At 48.8% G+C, this 13,410-nt stretch overlaps 3 protein-coding genes across 4 annotated transcripts; all 3 read right to left on the bottom strand.

The window, feature by feature from the left end:
* Positions 1-506: 506 nt before the first annotated feature.
* LOC124327521 (phosrestin-2-like) lies at positions 507-2,887 on the bottom strand. Of its 2 annotated transcripts, XM_046786487.1 has the most exons (11): positions 2,748-2,887; positions 2,611-2,671; positions 2,452-2,528; positions 2,263-2,385; positions 2,034-2,155; positions 1,885-1,947; positions 1,429-1,786; positions 1,225-1,344; positions 1,113-1,157; positions 853-1,034; positions 507-763 (listed from the first exon to the last, which is right to left on the bottom strand). In XM_046786487.1, exons 1-11 carry the CDS (start codon positions 2,787-2,789, stop codon positions 706-708), a joined length of 1,251 nt encoding a protein of 416 aa, XP_046642443.1. In that variant the 5' UTR covers positions 2,790-2,887; the 3' UTR covers positions 507-705. The 2 variants fall into 2 exon arrangements, with proteins under 2 accessions (XP_046642443.1, XP_046642444.1); XM_046786488.1 differs by lacking the exons at positions 2,611-2,671; positions 2,748-2,887 and having other exon boundaries at positions 1,885-1,930.
* Positions 2,888-3,349: 462 nt separating this feature from the next.
* LOC124327528 lies at positions 3,350-10,662 on the bottom strand. Its single transcript, XM_046786496.1, has 8 exons — positions 10,366-10,662; positions 10,204-10,291; positions 9,931-10,109; positions 9,737-9,817; positions 9,558-9,655; positions 9,400-9,486; positions 3,728-3,769; positions 3,350-3,631 (listed from the first exon to the last, which is right to left on the bottom strand). The coding sequence occupies exons 1-8, from the start codon at positions 10,517-10,519 to the stop codon at positions 3,431-3,433; spliced, it is 930 nt and encodes a 309-aa protein (XP_046642452.1). The 5' UTR covers positions 10,520-10,662; the 3' UTR covers positions 3,350-3,430.
* A 99-nt stretch (positions 10,663-10,761) lies between these two features.
* LOC124327508 (sequestosome-1-like) lies at positions 10,762-13,348 on the bottom strand. The gene is made up of 5 exons (XM_046786462.1): positions 12,961-13,348; positions 12,546-12,877; positions 12,126-12,483; positions 11,259-12,047; positions 10,762-11,189 (listed from the first exon to the last, which is right to left on the bottom strand). Exons 1-5 carry the CDS (start codon positions 13,133-13,135, stop codon positions 11,035-11,037), a joined length of 1,809 nt encoding a protein of 602 aa, XP_046642418.1. The 5' UTR covers positions 13,136-13,348; the 3' UTR covers positions 10,762-11,034.
* Between the last annotated feature and the right edge of the window lie 62 nt (positions 13,349-13,410).

The raw sequence follows: 13,410 nt of genomic DNA, 5'->3' as shown, positions 1-13,410 counted from the left end.
AATTTTGTGTTAAGCTTTTGAAAAGGGAATTTTTCGATGCCCATAATTAAGTTATTTGTATGAATTCAATTTGGGTAGCATCTTTTTAATAACGAATTCAGGAAGACTTATTGCTCTTATTTGTCTGTTTTTTTTTTCCATCAGGCTAAGATCGATACACATTAATCAATTGGGACACCATTTACTCAAAATAAATTAGGTTAACGTACGATATACGCAGCTATTAATAGACTCTCCGTTCTATATAGTTGTGTGAGCGAAACCCGTACGGAAACTTAAAAATATTCAAATGGATAAGCAATGAAATAGTTCAAAGTAAACTCAACGTGAATTTCTGGCTCCAGTGAATTTCGACCCGTAGGACCCAGGACCCTCTGTAGGACATTTTAAAAGTTGTGATGCGCCGAAAGTTCTATATTAGCGCAATCCCTTTTTTGAGATGAGTCGTCACACACACACGTGGGATAGACGAAAGTAACGCACATGACGACAATCGCGCTGGAAAATGTTGGCGTAAGCACTCTTCATTATATTATTATTGCGTACACGATTTACAAGCGAAAAAGGGAGATTACAGTCCATCAGTAGTGATGCAGTAGAATTAAAAAGTTACATTTTAATTACATTTAGCGTAGTAAAGATATATATATTTATAAATGATGTTATCGATTTTTTTTGTTTGTTTAACTGTGTACGTCAAAGCTCCTACCATTCGACGAGAAGGGGCGGCTCTTTTCCGGCTTCATTGTCCACCGAACTCAATCTAAAACAAAAATGAATTGATTAAAGATTTAGTATATAATTGATGAGTTAACGAAAGAAAAATTTCGACAGCCAACAGTTTTGTATTACCTGACCATTCGAGGCGGTTTGGAAACCACCTGGTTATTAGGAACTTCAACGGTGTCATCTTCGTTTTCGATGTTTTCTCTCGGCGTCTGATGGAACAAAAAGAACGGCACGCGAGCCGAGACCTCTCCCAAAGTTGATCGCACTGACTGGAACTGGCGACTGCCACCCATGTACACTTTGATCTATTGGTTAAAAATTAACCCAAAATATCAGTTAGATTTTTAAAAGTGGTTTTTGGTGTTTTTTTTTTATTATTTTACCTTTGCCTCGTACGAAACTAGAATGGCAAATCCTTCCTTGGGATCCTGTGGAAAATAATTTCATCATATTGACTAAGTGTTTAGTATTATAATTAATTATCAATATTTTTACTGTGTAAGGAAAGATGGTTGTAGCTGATAGTCGCTCTTTGTCGCCCCGGTTGACTGAAGCTTCGAAAACTAAATTCTCGTTGGTGCGATGGGGCTGCAGTTTGGTCATCAAGATGTACGACTATTTGTTTCAATAAAAAATGGAATTAACACTTGCCTTTTTTTAATGACACCTGGAATTTGTTTTATTTTAATTGTTAGATACTTTTTGCAGGGACGCTCCTGGCGAAATTGGACAACCTTCGGTGGTTTCCATGGCATAGAGAGGCGCCCGTCTTTCACCCTGAGCGAAGGAGAGCTGGGACACTTGGTAGAGCTTGCACTTGATCTTGCGAATGGTCCGGTTGCTGTTGTTGGTGATCTGGACGCGCATCGTCAGATTCTCTCCGTAGTAGACGACGGCCCGGTCGAGACACATTTCAATTTGCATTTTACCCGGCGAGAGGAGAAATTGCCGTGACACGAGCGTGGCCGGCCGAGTGGTGGGCGCCAAAGAAAGTTGCTCAAGCAGAGGGACGGGCAGCGTTTCCTGCATCACACGGACGCCAAATCCCACCGTGTTTCTATTTTTTCATAGAAATGGTTGTAAATGCATATGGCGAAACTTTAGCTGGGCAATCTTAATGTATATGTGTATTTATATATGGATTCGGCGACCTACTTTTTGACTAGTGGAAGAGCCGGATCGGTGCAAAAGTAGGCGACAACTTGGTACGTCAGTCCGCTAGAGATTAGTACGTGGGAAATTTATAAAGTTATAACACGTCCAAGAAAGTTATATTGAATTGAAAATAATAAAAGAAAAATCACCAAGGCTCGCCAGCCACACCCGGAGGGCCGGCCACCAGCAGCGACGGTGGACTCCCTTGCGGGAATTCCAATTTGAACGGACAAATGCCTTCCATATTCGCCATTTTCTTGCACAAGGCGGTCTGCGCATTAATAAAAGGGAAAAGTTTACTTATACAGTACGCTACTTACTTACTTAAGTCTACTCGCAACATGTATTTATTTATTAATCAATAGATTGAATACATACCTGCCAGTTGGTGTAGACGTGAGGTGTCGACGGCTGGATGTTGCCAAGAGGGAAGAGCTCTTGCGTGGCAACGACGACCATTTTCTTGAAGGGAATGTTGGAGAACTCATCGGCTTCGGCCCCCTGTTTTAATTTTAAATTAAATGCCGACTGATGAAAAGTTAACATATTCAATGGCGAAAGACTTGCATATCTAAAGTGGAGTTGAATTTCCACAAAGAGACGCTGGCCGTGAGCTTTGCTAATTGGCACCATCACGATCCCGTCTGCCCGTGTCAAAAGAAGGATCAATGGCGGGAATCACTATATTAATTCATTTGACAGAGAATTATAAATCAATGGACTAACCGATAGGATCGACGCTTTTGTAATGGTCAACAAATTCCCTTTGGGCGATATACATTGTTATCTAGACATCAAAAACGTCATTCGATTAAATAATTAGAAGTAATTCATTAAGAATTAGGGTACAAAAATAATCTTACCTCTCCGCTCGGGGAGAGCTTTTTCATCAAATTCGTCTGCATGCTGGCGATATCCGACAGAATTTCGATACGGTTCTATACGTCAAAGTCAACACCAAAACTGCACCGTCGACCGTGTCGACCGTGTCCTTTTATACAAGGAAACTGGTGAGGGTGAAGCTATATACGCTAAGCGGATTACATTATAGAAGTCATATATTCACCGGCCAGTTCGAAATCGCCGGAATAGAAAGAGAAAAGAGTGTGGAGAACGAACGGTACGCAATCATTTCACCTGCGCCAATGAACAAATAAATAATGGTTTTTACGCGAATGCCTTAGCTTTTTCATATCACGCACGAAATGTTTTTCTCCTCTTATAGTTGATGGTCTTCGTATCGCTTCATTAAATGTTTTAAAAATAACAAATAACGATCGGCTCTTATTCTTATGTGATGCGCCAGTAAGGCCTCTTAATCTCGTGGTGGCGTTGACATACTGTCACATTTGCCTCCACGTGAGTGGATGGATTTAGAAGCTAGAACTTATTATTATTTTTTAGTGTCGACTTATTGTGTCCATTGTTGATTTATTTGAGCGATTTTCGGGTTTCAAACAAAAGATCCGCGAATATCCGTGCGATAATCATCGCAGTTGTATTATTGGCACTCGACACACACATGTGAGGGGGTTTTTAATAAATTTTACTCGGTGTAGGAGGTAATCATATTCATGAGCACCTCGGCGACGTAGACTTCATTACGGTAAATTAGGACGAAATTCTCCCGTTCGCGTTTCTTGGTCGCCTCCAACGATTTTTCCAGCTGCTTTTCCAGGAAACTTGTCCAATTTTCGGGAGTCAGCGCTACTTGGTAGGTGCGGATCGCCATGAAGTCGTCGAGCATCTATAATTCGTGGAAATGATGACACAATGCGAGCGGAATAAATCACGAGGAATCAAGTCAAGTCATTATAGTCGATCACGAATAATCGGTCGGTACCTGATCGATCCTCGGCATGACGGAAAACAGGACGTTTGGAGGCTTAAAGGATTTTAAAAATTTTAAAAGGTTAGAAATGGTGGGGAGGGTGTTGTGTATGTGTATCAGTGTTGTCAAGCTGCCCGCCAGGTGGCGCAGGGTGCGTCCGAGGCGCTCGGTGTGGAAGCCGTGTGCGGGCAGTCTCGCTTACGCTTTCGTGTGTTAAAGATCTACGTCTCATGTGCGACTCAATACATTCGTATTTAACAAGGACATAACATGGCGCAGTTGGACTTATCGTAACGCCCTTTGTTTTTTTTCGTGTTGCATTTTGTGGCTTTTCTGGGCATATTTGTGTACACATATCGTCAGTGATCGCTCGCCCATCTCCTACCCTCGTCCGTAGCGTGGTGGCGGCCATCTTGGCGGTCTTTGTTCTCCATATCGACAGTGGTGACTAGCGAATCCATTTACTTTTTTTCTCGACAGTCAGTGTGTCTTAGTGCCCGGCGTCGTATATTTGGTGGCTCCACTCCCCAATTTGAGCGGAACATTTTTATGCCCGTCGTTCTCGCAACGTCCCAGCGTTCGTCATTGCCGTGGTTGTGTGTTCACTGGGGAACACGTGCAGCGTCGTCTCTCTCCGATAGTGGGCTTCGACTCGAGTGAATACCTATATGACCAGCCACCAGCACAACTTACGCTCATCCAGTCGTCAACGGTCACCCCCCGTCCCACAACAGGCGTCCCGTTCTGTACAACCGGTCAGCATGGCTACGGCGGCTGACGCAATGGACGCCGCGACCGCTGCAGCAGCAGCTGCAACGGCCGCAAATTCCCGCATGGACGCCATGGAGCAAAATCAACTCACGATGACCACCCAGCTGGCTGGCATCGCTCAACAGCTCCAGGCGTTGCTCGGCGGCGCCGGCAGCAGCGGTGGCGCTGGCGGAGGTGGCAGCAGCGGTGGCGGAGGCGGCAGCAGCGGTGGCGCTGGCGGAGGCGGCAGCAGCGGTGGCGCTGGTGGAGGCGGCGGTGGCGCTGGCGGAGGCGGTGGCAGCGCGGGTATCGTCCCGCCCCCAGCCCCTATGATCACGCCTCAGCGACGCCGTATCGACCCGTCCTGTCTGGACAAATTGCCTGGCGACGCGTCGCTCTCCCAGCTTCGTGCTTGGACAAATCGATGGAACGATTTCAGCCAATTGAACCAGCTCAGCGCGTATCCGATCAACGAGCAGATGGCCGCCTTTCGGATGGTCCTGGACCCTGCTATGCACCAGGTCGTCGAGGTGGCGCTCGGCATATCTCCGACGTCAATGGCGACCCCGGCCGACGTCCTCGGCCAGATAAGGGACTACATCCGGTCAAAACGCAACATAGCTTTGGACAGAGTCGCCTTTGAAGAATGCAAACAAGGTACGACGGAAACTTTTGATGAATTTTATATTCGGCTCAAGAACCTCGCGGAAGCTGCCAACCTCTGTATCGCCTGCGTGGACGAAAGAATGGCGACGCGCATAATGGCAGGCATCCGTGACGCGGAAACAAAGCGACGTCTGTTGGCCATCAGTCCGTTCCCCACGGCCCAGCAGACCATCAACATATGCCGTAGTGAGGAGTCGGCACGGGCAAACGAGAAATCTTTGAATAGCCCAGTGTCAGTAGCCAAAATACAACTCAAGCACCAGCGGCAGTTCCGGCAGTCAGAAGCCAACAAGTGTCGATCGTGCGGCCGCCCGGCCCATCATTCGGATGAACAGTGCCCGGCAATCGGGAGGCAGTGTCATAGTTGCGGACAGGAGAACCATTTCGCCCCATGCTGCCCAACGAGGTCAAGATCGGGCGCTGGTCACCAGGCTGGCGGAAGCGGCAGCAGCGGTGGCGCTGGCGGAAGTGGCAGCAGCGGTGGCGCTGGCGGAAGTGGCAGCAGCGGTGGCGCTGGCGGAAGTGGCAGCAGCGGTGGCGCTAGTAATCGTGCCCGCATCAACATGAAGCGCGTGGTGGTCGGCAACGTGAGCACATCCCGACGACGGCAACCGGCACCCACCATTCCAATGCAAATTTGCGGCCCAACCGGAAATGTGATAGCAACCATACCGGAGGCGACGCCAGATAGTGGAGCAGAAGCTACCGTTGCCGGCATGGAGGTGCTGCGCCAGTTGGGGCTATCGGAGCAGGACCTCTCGCACTGCCCGTTCGAGCTTGTGATGGCGGACAAATCGACTCCTCTCCTCGCAGTGGGAGAGAAGGAATTTTGCGTCAAGTACGAAGGAGGGACGGCAACCATAACCATTCTATTCAGCCCAGACGTAGAGGGACTCCTCGTCGCCTGGCATGATTGCAAGGCTCTAGGAATCCTTCATGAAGACTACCCCAAACCAATCCGGAAGCCAGCTACGGGTATTTCAATTCAATCCCTCGCGTCAACCGTTAAACCAAAAAGTATTTGCGACATTATAGGCCCTATCCCGTCGCACCCCACCGTGGACGATGTCAAGCGGATCGAGGAGGCCATTGCAGACGGTTATGCCGATGTGTTCGACCAATCGGGTATTCTAAAGTGCATGGAAGGCCCGGAAATGACAATCGAGCTCAAGGATGATGCCGAGCCATACCATGTCAACGGGGCCCGACCAATACCCTTCGCCGATCGGCCGGAAGTAAAACGCTTGCTGGATGAATACGTGGCTAAAGGTATTATTACCCCCGTAACGGAGGCCTCAGAATGGGCAGCCCCCTTAGTAGTCACTCGTAAAGCGGACGGGTCCTTGCGCTTATGCATAGATCACACCAAGCTGAATCGCCATGTCCGCCGGCCGACACATCCAACCCGCACTCCGCGGGACGCCGTCGCTGAAATCGCTGGAGACGCCAAATTTTTTACATCCTTCGATGCAGCCAATGGGTATTTTCAAATTCCCCTCCACCCGTCGTCGCAACATCTAACCATATTCATGACGCCGTGGGGCAGGTATAAATTCCTCAGGGCATCCATGGGGCTTTGCAGCTCCAGTGATGAATATAACCGGCGCGCCGACGTCGCCTTCCAGGGCGTCCCCCATACCGTCAGGGTCGTCGACGACCTTCTCCGCTTTGACTCCGCGTTTCCGGAACACGTCGCCGGAGTCTGTGCCGTCTTGTCAGCCGCTAGGAAGGCCGGCATCACCTTCAGCCGGAAAAAATTCTGCTTCGCCCAGCAACAGATCCAGTGGGTTGGATACCAAATACAGCCAGGTGGCGTCACGGTCGACCCTGGTAAGCTAAGGGCTATTTCTGACTTTCCCCGACCAACTAATATTACGGAACTCCGTTCCTTCATGGGCCTAGTTGAGCAGCTCGCCGGATTTTCTACGTCAGTTGCCGCAGCCAAGGCGCCTCTCCGCCCCCTGTTGAGTGTCAGAACACCTTTTGAATGGACCGCTGACCACGACACAGCCTTTTCCGCCGTCAAGCAGGCGCTGTTAGCGCCGCCCGTCCTGGCACAGTTTGATCCATCGCTGGAAACGTCCCTCCAGGTGGATGCATCGCGGAAACACGGCATGGGATATGCCCTCCTGCAGCTACACGGGTCTACATGGAAACTGGTCGACGCCAACTCCAGATGGTGTACCGACACAGAGTCCCGCTACGCCATTGTGGAGCTGGAACTGGCCGCCGTCGAGTGGGCCATGAGGAAATGCAAACTATACCTACTCGGCCTGCCTATGTTTCGCCTGATCGTCGATCATCAGGCCCTTGTCACCATCCTAGACAAGTATACCCTAGATGCTGTGGAAAACCCGAAGCTGCAGCGCCTAAAGGAACGCCTTTCGCCCTTCGTGTTCACGACGGAGTGGCGCAAGGGCCGCGATCATGCCATTCCAGACGCGCTATCCCGTGCGCCCGTGCACGATCCCGGTCCAGACGACGAAGCCGTCAACACCGACGTCCAGTCATTCGCGCAAAGGATAATCGTACGTCAAGTCAACATTATGCAGCGGGAGGACGAAGAGCTAGAGCCCGTTGAGGACCCCCCGCATTTACCAGATCCTTTACTGGAGGACCTCAGGGCTGTAGCCTCAACAGACGCCGATTACTCAGCGCTTATTACCGCGATCTCGCACGGTTTCACCACCAACAGGGAGCGCACAGCCCAATGCGTTCGGCAATATTGGAACATCCGGACGGAACTGTCCGTGGAGGATGGCCTCGTCTTGTTCGGTCGACGGATTGTCATCCCCAAACCAGCCCGCCGCGACTTACTACGGAAATTGCATTCAGCTCATCAAGGGATAGTGCGCATGAAGCGGCGCGCCCGACAAACTGTATTCTGGCCCGGGATCTCAAACGACATAACCATGTTAGTGGAGAGTTGTGGTTCATGCCAACAGCGACTCCCAGCTCAACAACAGGAGCCTCTGATGCGTGATCCCCTGCCCTCTCGTGTTTTCGAAGATGTCTCGGTCGACCTTTTCCAGTCTGGTTCGCTTCATTTTCTCGTCTATGCCGACCGCCTATCTGGATGGCCAATCGTGCACCAGTGGCGCCACGACCCGTCCGCTCGCGAAGTGACCCAGGCGATAGTCGAGAACTTCGTGGATCTCGGTGTCCCGGTCCGCCTGCGGTCAGATAACGGCCCACAATTTGACTCTAATCTCTTCCAGACGAAGCTACGGCAGTGGGGCGTTCAATGGGGAAATTCGACGCCCGAATATCCACAAAGCAACGGACACGCGGAGGCGGCGGTTGCCGCCATGAAAGAGCTCGTGACAAAAATTTCGCCTAACGGCGATATCTCTTCCGACGAATTTTCTCGCGGGATGCTGGAATTCAGGAATACCCCAAGGGAGAACGGTGTGTCGCCAGCAGAAATGGTTTTTGGCCACCCGCTGCGGTCCATCATTCCGGCTCACCGGTCGTCGTACGCCGCACGCTGGAGGACTGTCATGGAAGGAAGGGACCGCCAGGCAGAAATCGACGCCGGGGTCAAGTTCCGGTACGACGAACACGCACGGCCTCTGGCCCCACTTCCTTTGGGGACCCACGTACGGATTTGGAACCCCAAATCCAAGTTATGGGACAAGATGGGAGTCATTGTCAGTGTCGGGCGCTATCGCTCCTACCGCGTCAAATTCGCAAGCGGGAGCGTCTTATGGCGAAACCGCCGTTTCCTACGCCCAATGATCGCCGCCACGCCAGCCGACGAAGACGGAACCGACGATGGAGGAAATCGGGGTACAGACGCCAGCACCGCGGATCCTGATGGAAAGGAGAGCGACAGCGTATCCATCGACCACAGCCGTCCCGGGGAAATCACCGACAGCGGCCAGCCCGCGCCTCGGCGAAGCGGCCGGATTCCAAAGCGCCGAGTCATGTTCGATATCTAGTTGCAATGCCCGCCTCGTCCAAGTACCCTTCCCGCCTCATTACCATCCCCTGTGTTAAGTGTGTTAAGCCGTTACGTGCATTTTGTCAATGATGTAACGTCTTGGGAAGAGTTGTTGTGTATGTGTATCAGTGTTGTCAAGCTGCCCGCCAGGTGGCGCAGGGTGCGTCCGAGGCGCTCGGTGTGGAAGCCGTGTGCGGGCAGTCTCGCTTACGCTTTCGTGTGTTAAAGATCTACGTCTCATGTGCGACTCAATACATTCGTATTTAACAAGGACATAACAGAGGGAGGGAGAAATCTAATTAAATTTTTTGAAAGGTTCTTTTACGTCTTTGTTAGCCGACGTGTGCACGGTGCCCATGCTTCGGCCTATGAACCGTCGAACAATGACGCCGACCAGATCCAACGGTGAAATCTAAATTAGACCTTGCATCAATTATATGTGTCAATCTTTTAAAAGTTCTATTTTTCTTTTATCATTTTTACCTTCACAATTTTCTCTTGAATAAGTTTAGCTACTCCGTACTCATCGTCTGGTGCTTCTTGCACTTCCGTTTCTAGAATTTGGGTTACTCCTTCGATCGCTGTCACATTGCGTCATAGTTTTCAATTCAATTATTAAAAGCCCGTACTTTTGTAAACTTATAGTTATATAATAGTTATACCCAGTTCGAGCATATCTCTGAAAAAGAATGCAACTTCTCGGCCGGCATCGACTAGCAGTTCGTTCGCCTGGATATGGGCCTCTGTTTTAAAACAAAGCAAAAATAGGATGATAAAACGCACACGAGACAAATCAAAAGCGTACGTCTTGGCTTCATCCAACGCATCACATGTTCAGGCACGATGTTTTTCTTACTTTGTAGGTTTTCCATCGAGCGGACCACCTCGCTGGCCGGCTTATCGCCGCCCAGAAACTGGCGACTAGTTTCTCCGAGGTCCAGCCAGGAGTTTTCCATGACGTCATAAGCACGTCCCATTTGAGCCAGAGCTGTTTTCTCCGACAAGGTTAGCCGTTGTGTCAAGTTACTCGCTTTTCTACATCCGGTATACATATGATACGTATTTGTATGTTATCTTATTGATTAAATTGTCATATAGCATATGGTTGAGCGGAATAAGAATAGCTTACTCCGGATCCTCTTTGATGTGCGGAACGAAAGTGAAGAGATGACCGTCCTCCAGTCGGCCGTAGATTAAACGAAAGTAGTACGACATTTCTATAGGTATCAAAATAAAATTACGAAATGAAAAAACAAAATAAAATAACTCCCAGCTGTATGGACTGGACAACCTTCCAAACAAGTGTTTTGGAGCATCGGTGAATAATCCGAGTACCAGAGCTCTTCCGGTGACGCACGTGGACATTTCTCCGTCTGTAGAGCCTGCGACGAGCCGAGTAATAAAACCGCAACCACGACCACTAGTTCAACTCCGAGCTTCGCCATGTGTGTGTTTGTGTGGAACAAAAACGACCGCAACTTTTTTTTTAGACAGCTGGCCGGCAACCTCAACTATGTACGTGGACTAGAACGATCGATTGACGTGGAAGTCTGCGATTGCAGCAACAAACTGTGACTGAAGTTTGTCTCGTCAGCACTCGTCATACAGATAAAAATCACCCAAGGACCCTTCACCTTATCTAACAGGTAAACAGTAAGTAAAATAAAATAAAATAAAAATGCTTATCTTTTTTTTTTCTCGATTGGTACGTTTATTTCTATGTGCCGTTTAACTAAGGACTCCGGTTACAACCACCAATATAAAAGTATATCATAAAGGCTGGAAAAAAAGACACAAATGATTGAATGATTATAGGTAATTTCAATCGATTTAAATTCGTGGTTAATAGTAAGAGATTAAACATGTTGATTAACTGTTTTGACGATAAGGAATAAGTAAATTAAAATGATTCGACTTCGAAAGGACTTGGTGTCCGGTAACACCTTCTTGTTCAGCGTTATTACTGATGTTGCTGGCGCTGGAATTGCGACTGGAGAACATCCAGGGCTTTTCCAATATCTCCTCCTTTCACTTCCAGCAGTTGAGCTAGCCAACCACCTTCATTGGTGAATCCCATGGCCAGCATAGTCTCCAAAGCAGCGGAGATAAAAGGATCTGCAAATGTTAACCCATTAATGAACAATGCACTTTTTTTTTTCCACATGAATCAGAATGATTAAGTACCTGGATGAAGAGGAGCTTTCTCAGCAGTTGGTTCCTTGGGGCGAGCACCAACGAACTGGGAAGCCGGAACGGAAGGAGGCGGTGGAGAGCTCGAATGTTCCATTCCATGGTCGACGATAGTCCAGTCTCCAGACTCGTTGTGTTTAGGTTTGACTGCTGTTGGCTCAGCAACGGTTTGTTGCGAAACGAGGGACTCTTTGTAGGCATCTTCGGCCGCCTGGGCCACAGCCTGGGCAGCTACCTGAGACGGAGCCTCAGCAGCGACTTTGGCGATAGCTTCGGCAACAGCCTGAGTAGGAGCAAGAGCAACGGCCTCAGCAACAGCCTCAGCGATGGCCTGTGAAGGTGCCTGGGCGACGACTTCGGCTATAGCCTCAGCAACAGCTTGAGGAGGAGCCTGTGCTGCTGTCATTCTGGCTCGGCAGGCCACAGCGAACGGGGTATCCTTTTTGGCTTCAGCAGTCTGGAAGAAACTCATCGTTTCCGCAGGTTTGGGAGCAACGCTAGTTTGAGCGGCTGCCTGCCTGGCGAAATCAGCCATAGCTTTAGCACTGGCCACTTCTACAGCTCGTGCAGCGTCAACCAAATGGGCGTAAGGGTTTACGACGACGGCATTTGTAGGGGTAACTTCTTTCTCGATCACAACAGGAATGATGACTTCTTCTTTCTTCGCCTCAGCAGTAGAATCTTTCTCTTCAGCTTTAGTCTCCTCTTTTTGTGTTTCTTGCTTCTTTGCTTCCGGCTTTTGAGTTGAGGCACGAGGGCATGATCCTCCAACAGAGCCAAATCCTTTTCACGTTACACAATAAACGAAAATGTTAAAATTCATAATCGAGAAAACTATCAAATTTACATTTCAATACATACCAAGTCCTTCCATGACGGAGGCGATGGTGCTGCCCAGACCAGCGAGATATTCTGGATGCTGTTCGTTGAAAATTGAAGCGGTTTCCTTGGCCTGAGCGTGGATAGTTGTAGCCGTCTCTTTGGCCTGGTCCATGTAAAACTTGTATGGACACTGAGGCTTCGCCTCGGTCTTGCTCGCTCCTTTATTGCTACCCGCAGCTGTGGTCTGTGGGTCGACTTCAACATTCATGCCAGACGGACACCAAGCATTCCAGCCATGGCTGTGTTGGTGATGGTAGCGTCCATGTTTTCCACGACGCCAATGTGGAACTTCGGGCCCTCCATTCAGCGCGTGCTTCATGGCCTGAAATGCTGCAGGCTATGGAGAAAAAAAGTTAAAAACTATGGCAACATTTAAAATATTTTTCAATTAGTAGCTACCATGGACCCAGTTACACGGATGAGAATATGACCAGGGTGTTGACCTGCAGATTCACATTTTCCACACAGATCATAGTCTGGGCATTGGAAACATTTGTAGCGGAATCCTTTGACGGCACCTTGACATCCATCACAGGTCACACCCCAGTGAATTTCTCCCTGGCAATTGCCCGTCCCTGCAGATGGTGTGGCAGTTTCAGGTTTGGCTCCACTAGTAGCAGTTGTAGTCTGGACAATCAGACGGAATGGCTCATCATCTTTGCGTTTGGCAAACATGAGTGCAGCAAGCAGCTCGTCATCACTGGAAACGGTAACCTTATCCCCTTCTTCATCTGAAAGAATAAAAATAATTGATTTGTAAAGAATCATTCAGTATACTAGTCACAAAATTGCAAAAAGTGGAAAAAAATCTTACCAATATAAGAAATGGTGAAAGATTCGCGCAACAGTTGGGGGTAGACTACCCTAACTTTCTCCTGAAGGTAAGTAAAGTTTCCTACGACATCTGAATCGAGGGCGAATCTACGGATTTCTTTATCTTGGCCATTGTTGGTCAATAGATAACACTTGAATGGTAACGAATTCGCCATTTTAAAAGTAACCTTTTTAGACTCTCGGAGGATAGCGTTGAAATGCTTCTAGCTTCTTCTTCCTTTAGTTAGACACTGCTGTTTAAAGGCAAAGAACGCTTCTTATATACTACGAATTTGTCTTTGTTGCGTCAGGTTAAGACTTCCAGAGCGTTCCTGAAACTTTGTGTGTGTTCTGGTATCAGCGAGAAACTAACGTTGCAAATGCAACACACAACGTGACTTCACAAAATATTTTTGTTCAACAGCGCCACCCGACGGCAGACAGAGAATTT

Source organism: Daphnia pulicaria, chromosome 2, assembly GCF_021234035.1.
Source record: "Daphnia pulicaria isolate SC F1-1A chromosome 2, SC_F0-13Bv2, whole genome shotgun sequence".
Taxonomy (NCBI): domain Eukaryota; kingdom Metazoa; phylum Arthropoda; class Branchiopoda; order Diplostraca; family Daphniidae; genus Daphnia; species Daphnia pulicaria.
Note: the sequence above shows the minus strand (reverse complement) of the source record. Positions and strands in the feature narration are given on the sequence as shown.

Coding starts and splice junctions, on each gene's coding strand:
- LOC124327521 (XM_046786487.1), bottom strand. CDS start 2,789: ATGCAGACGAATTTGATGAAAAAGCTCTCCCCGAGCGGAGAG. Junction 2,386..2,451: donor TTCAACTCCACTTTAGATAT/GCAAGTCTTTCG, acceptor AAATTAAAACAG/GGGGCCGAAGCCGATGAGTT. Junction 1,787..1,884: donor GCTCTTCCACTAGTCAAAAA/GTAGGTCGCCGA, acceptor ATGAAAAAATAG/AAACACGGTGGGATTTGGCG.
- LOC124327528 (XM_046786496.1), bottom strand. CDS start 10,519: ATGGCGAAGCTCGGAGTTGAACTAGTGGTCGTGGTTGCGGTTTTATTA. Junction 9,818..9,930: donor CTCGATGGAAAACCTACAAA/GTAAGAAAAACA, acceptor GTTTTAAAACAG/AGGCCCATATCCAGGCGAAC. Junction 3,632..3,727: donor TCATGCCGAGGATCGATCAG/GTACCGACCGAT, acceptor CACGAATTATAG/ATGCTCGACGACTTCATGGC.
- LOC124327508 (XM_046786462.1), bottom strand. CDS start 13,135: ATGGCGAATTCGTTACCATTCAAGTGTTATCTATTGACCAACAATGGC. Junction 12,484..12,545: donor TCCGTGTAACTGGGTCCATG/GTAGCTACTAAT, acceptor TTTTCTCCATAG/CCTGCAGCATTTCAGGCCAT. Junction 12,048..12,125: donor CTCCGTCATGGAAGGACTTG/GTATGTATTGAA, acceptor TAACGTGAAAAG/GATTTGGCTCTGTTGGAGGA.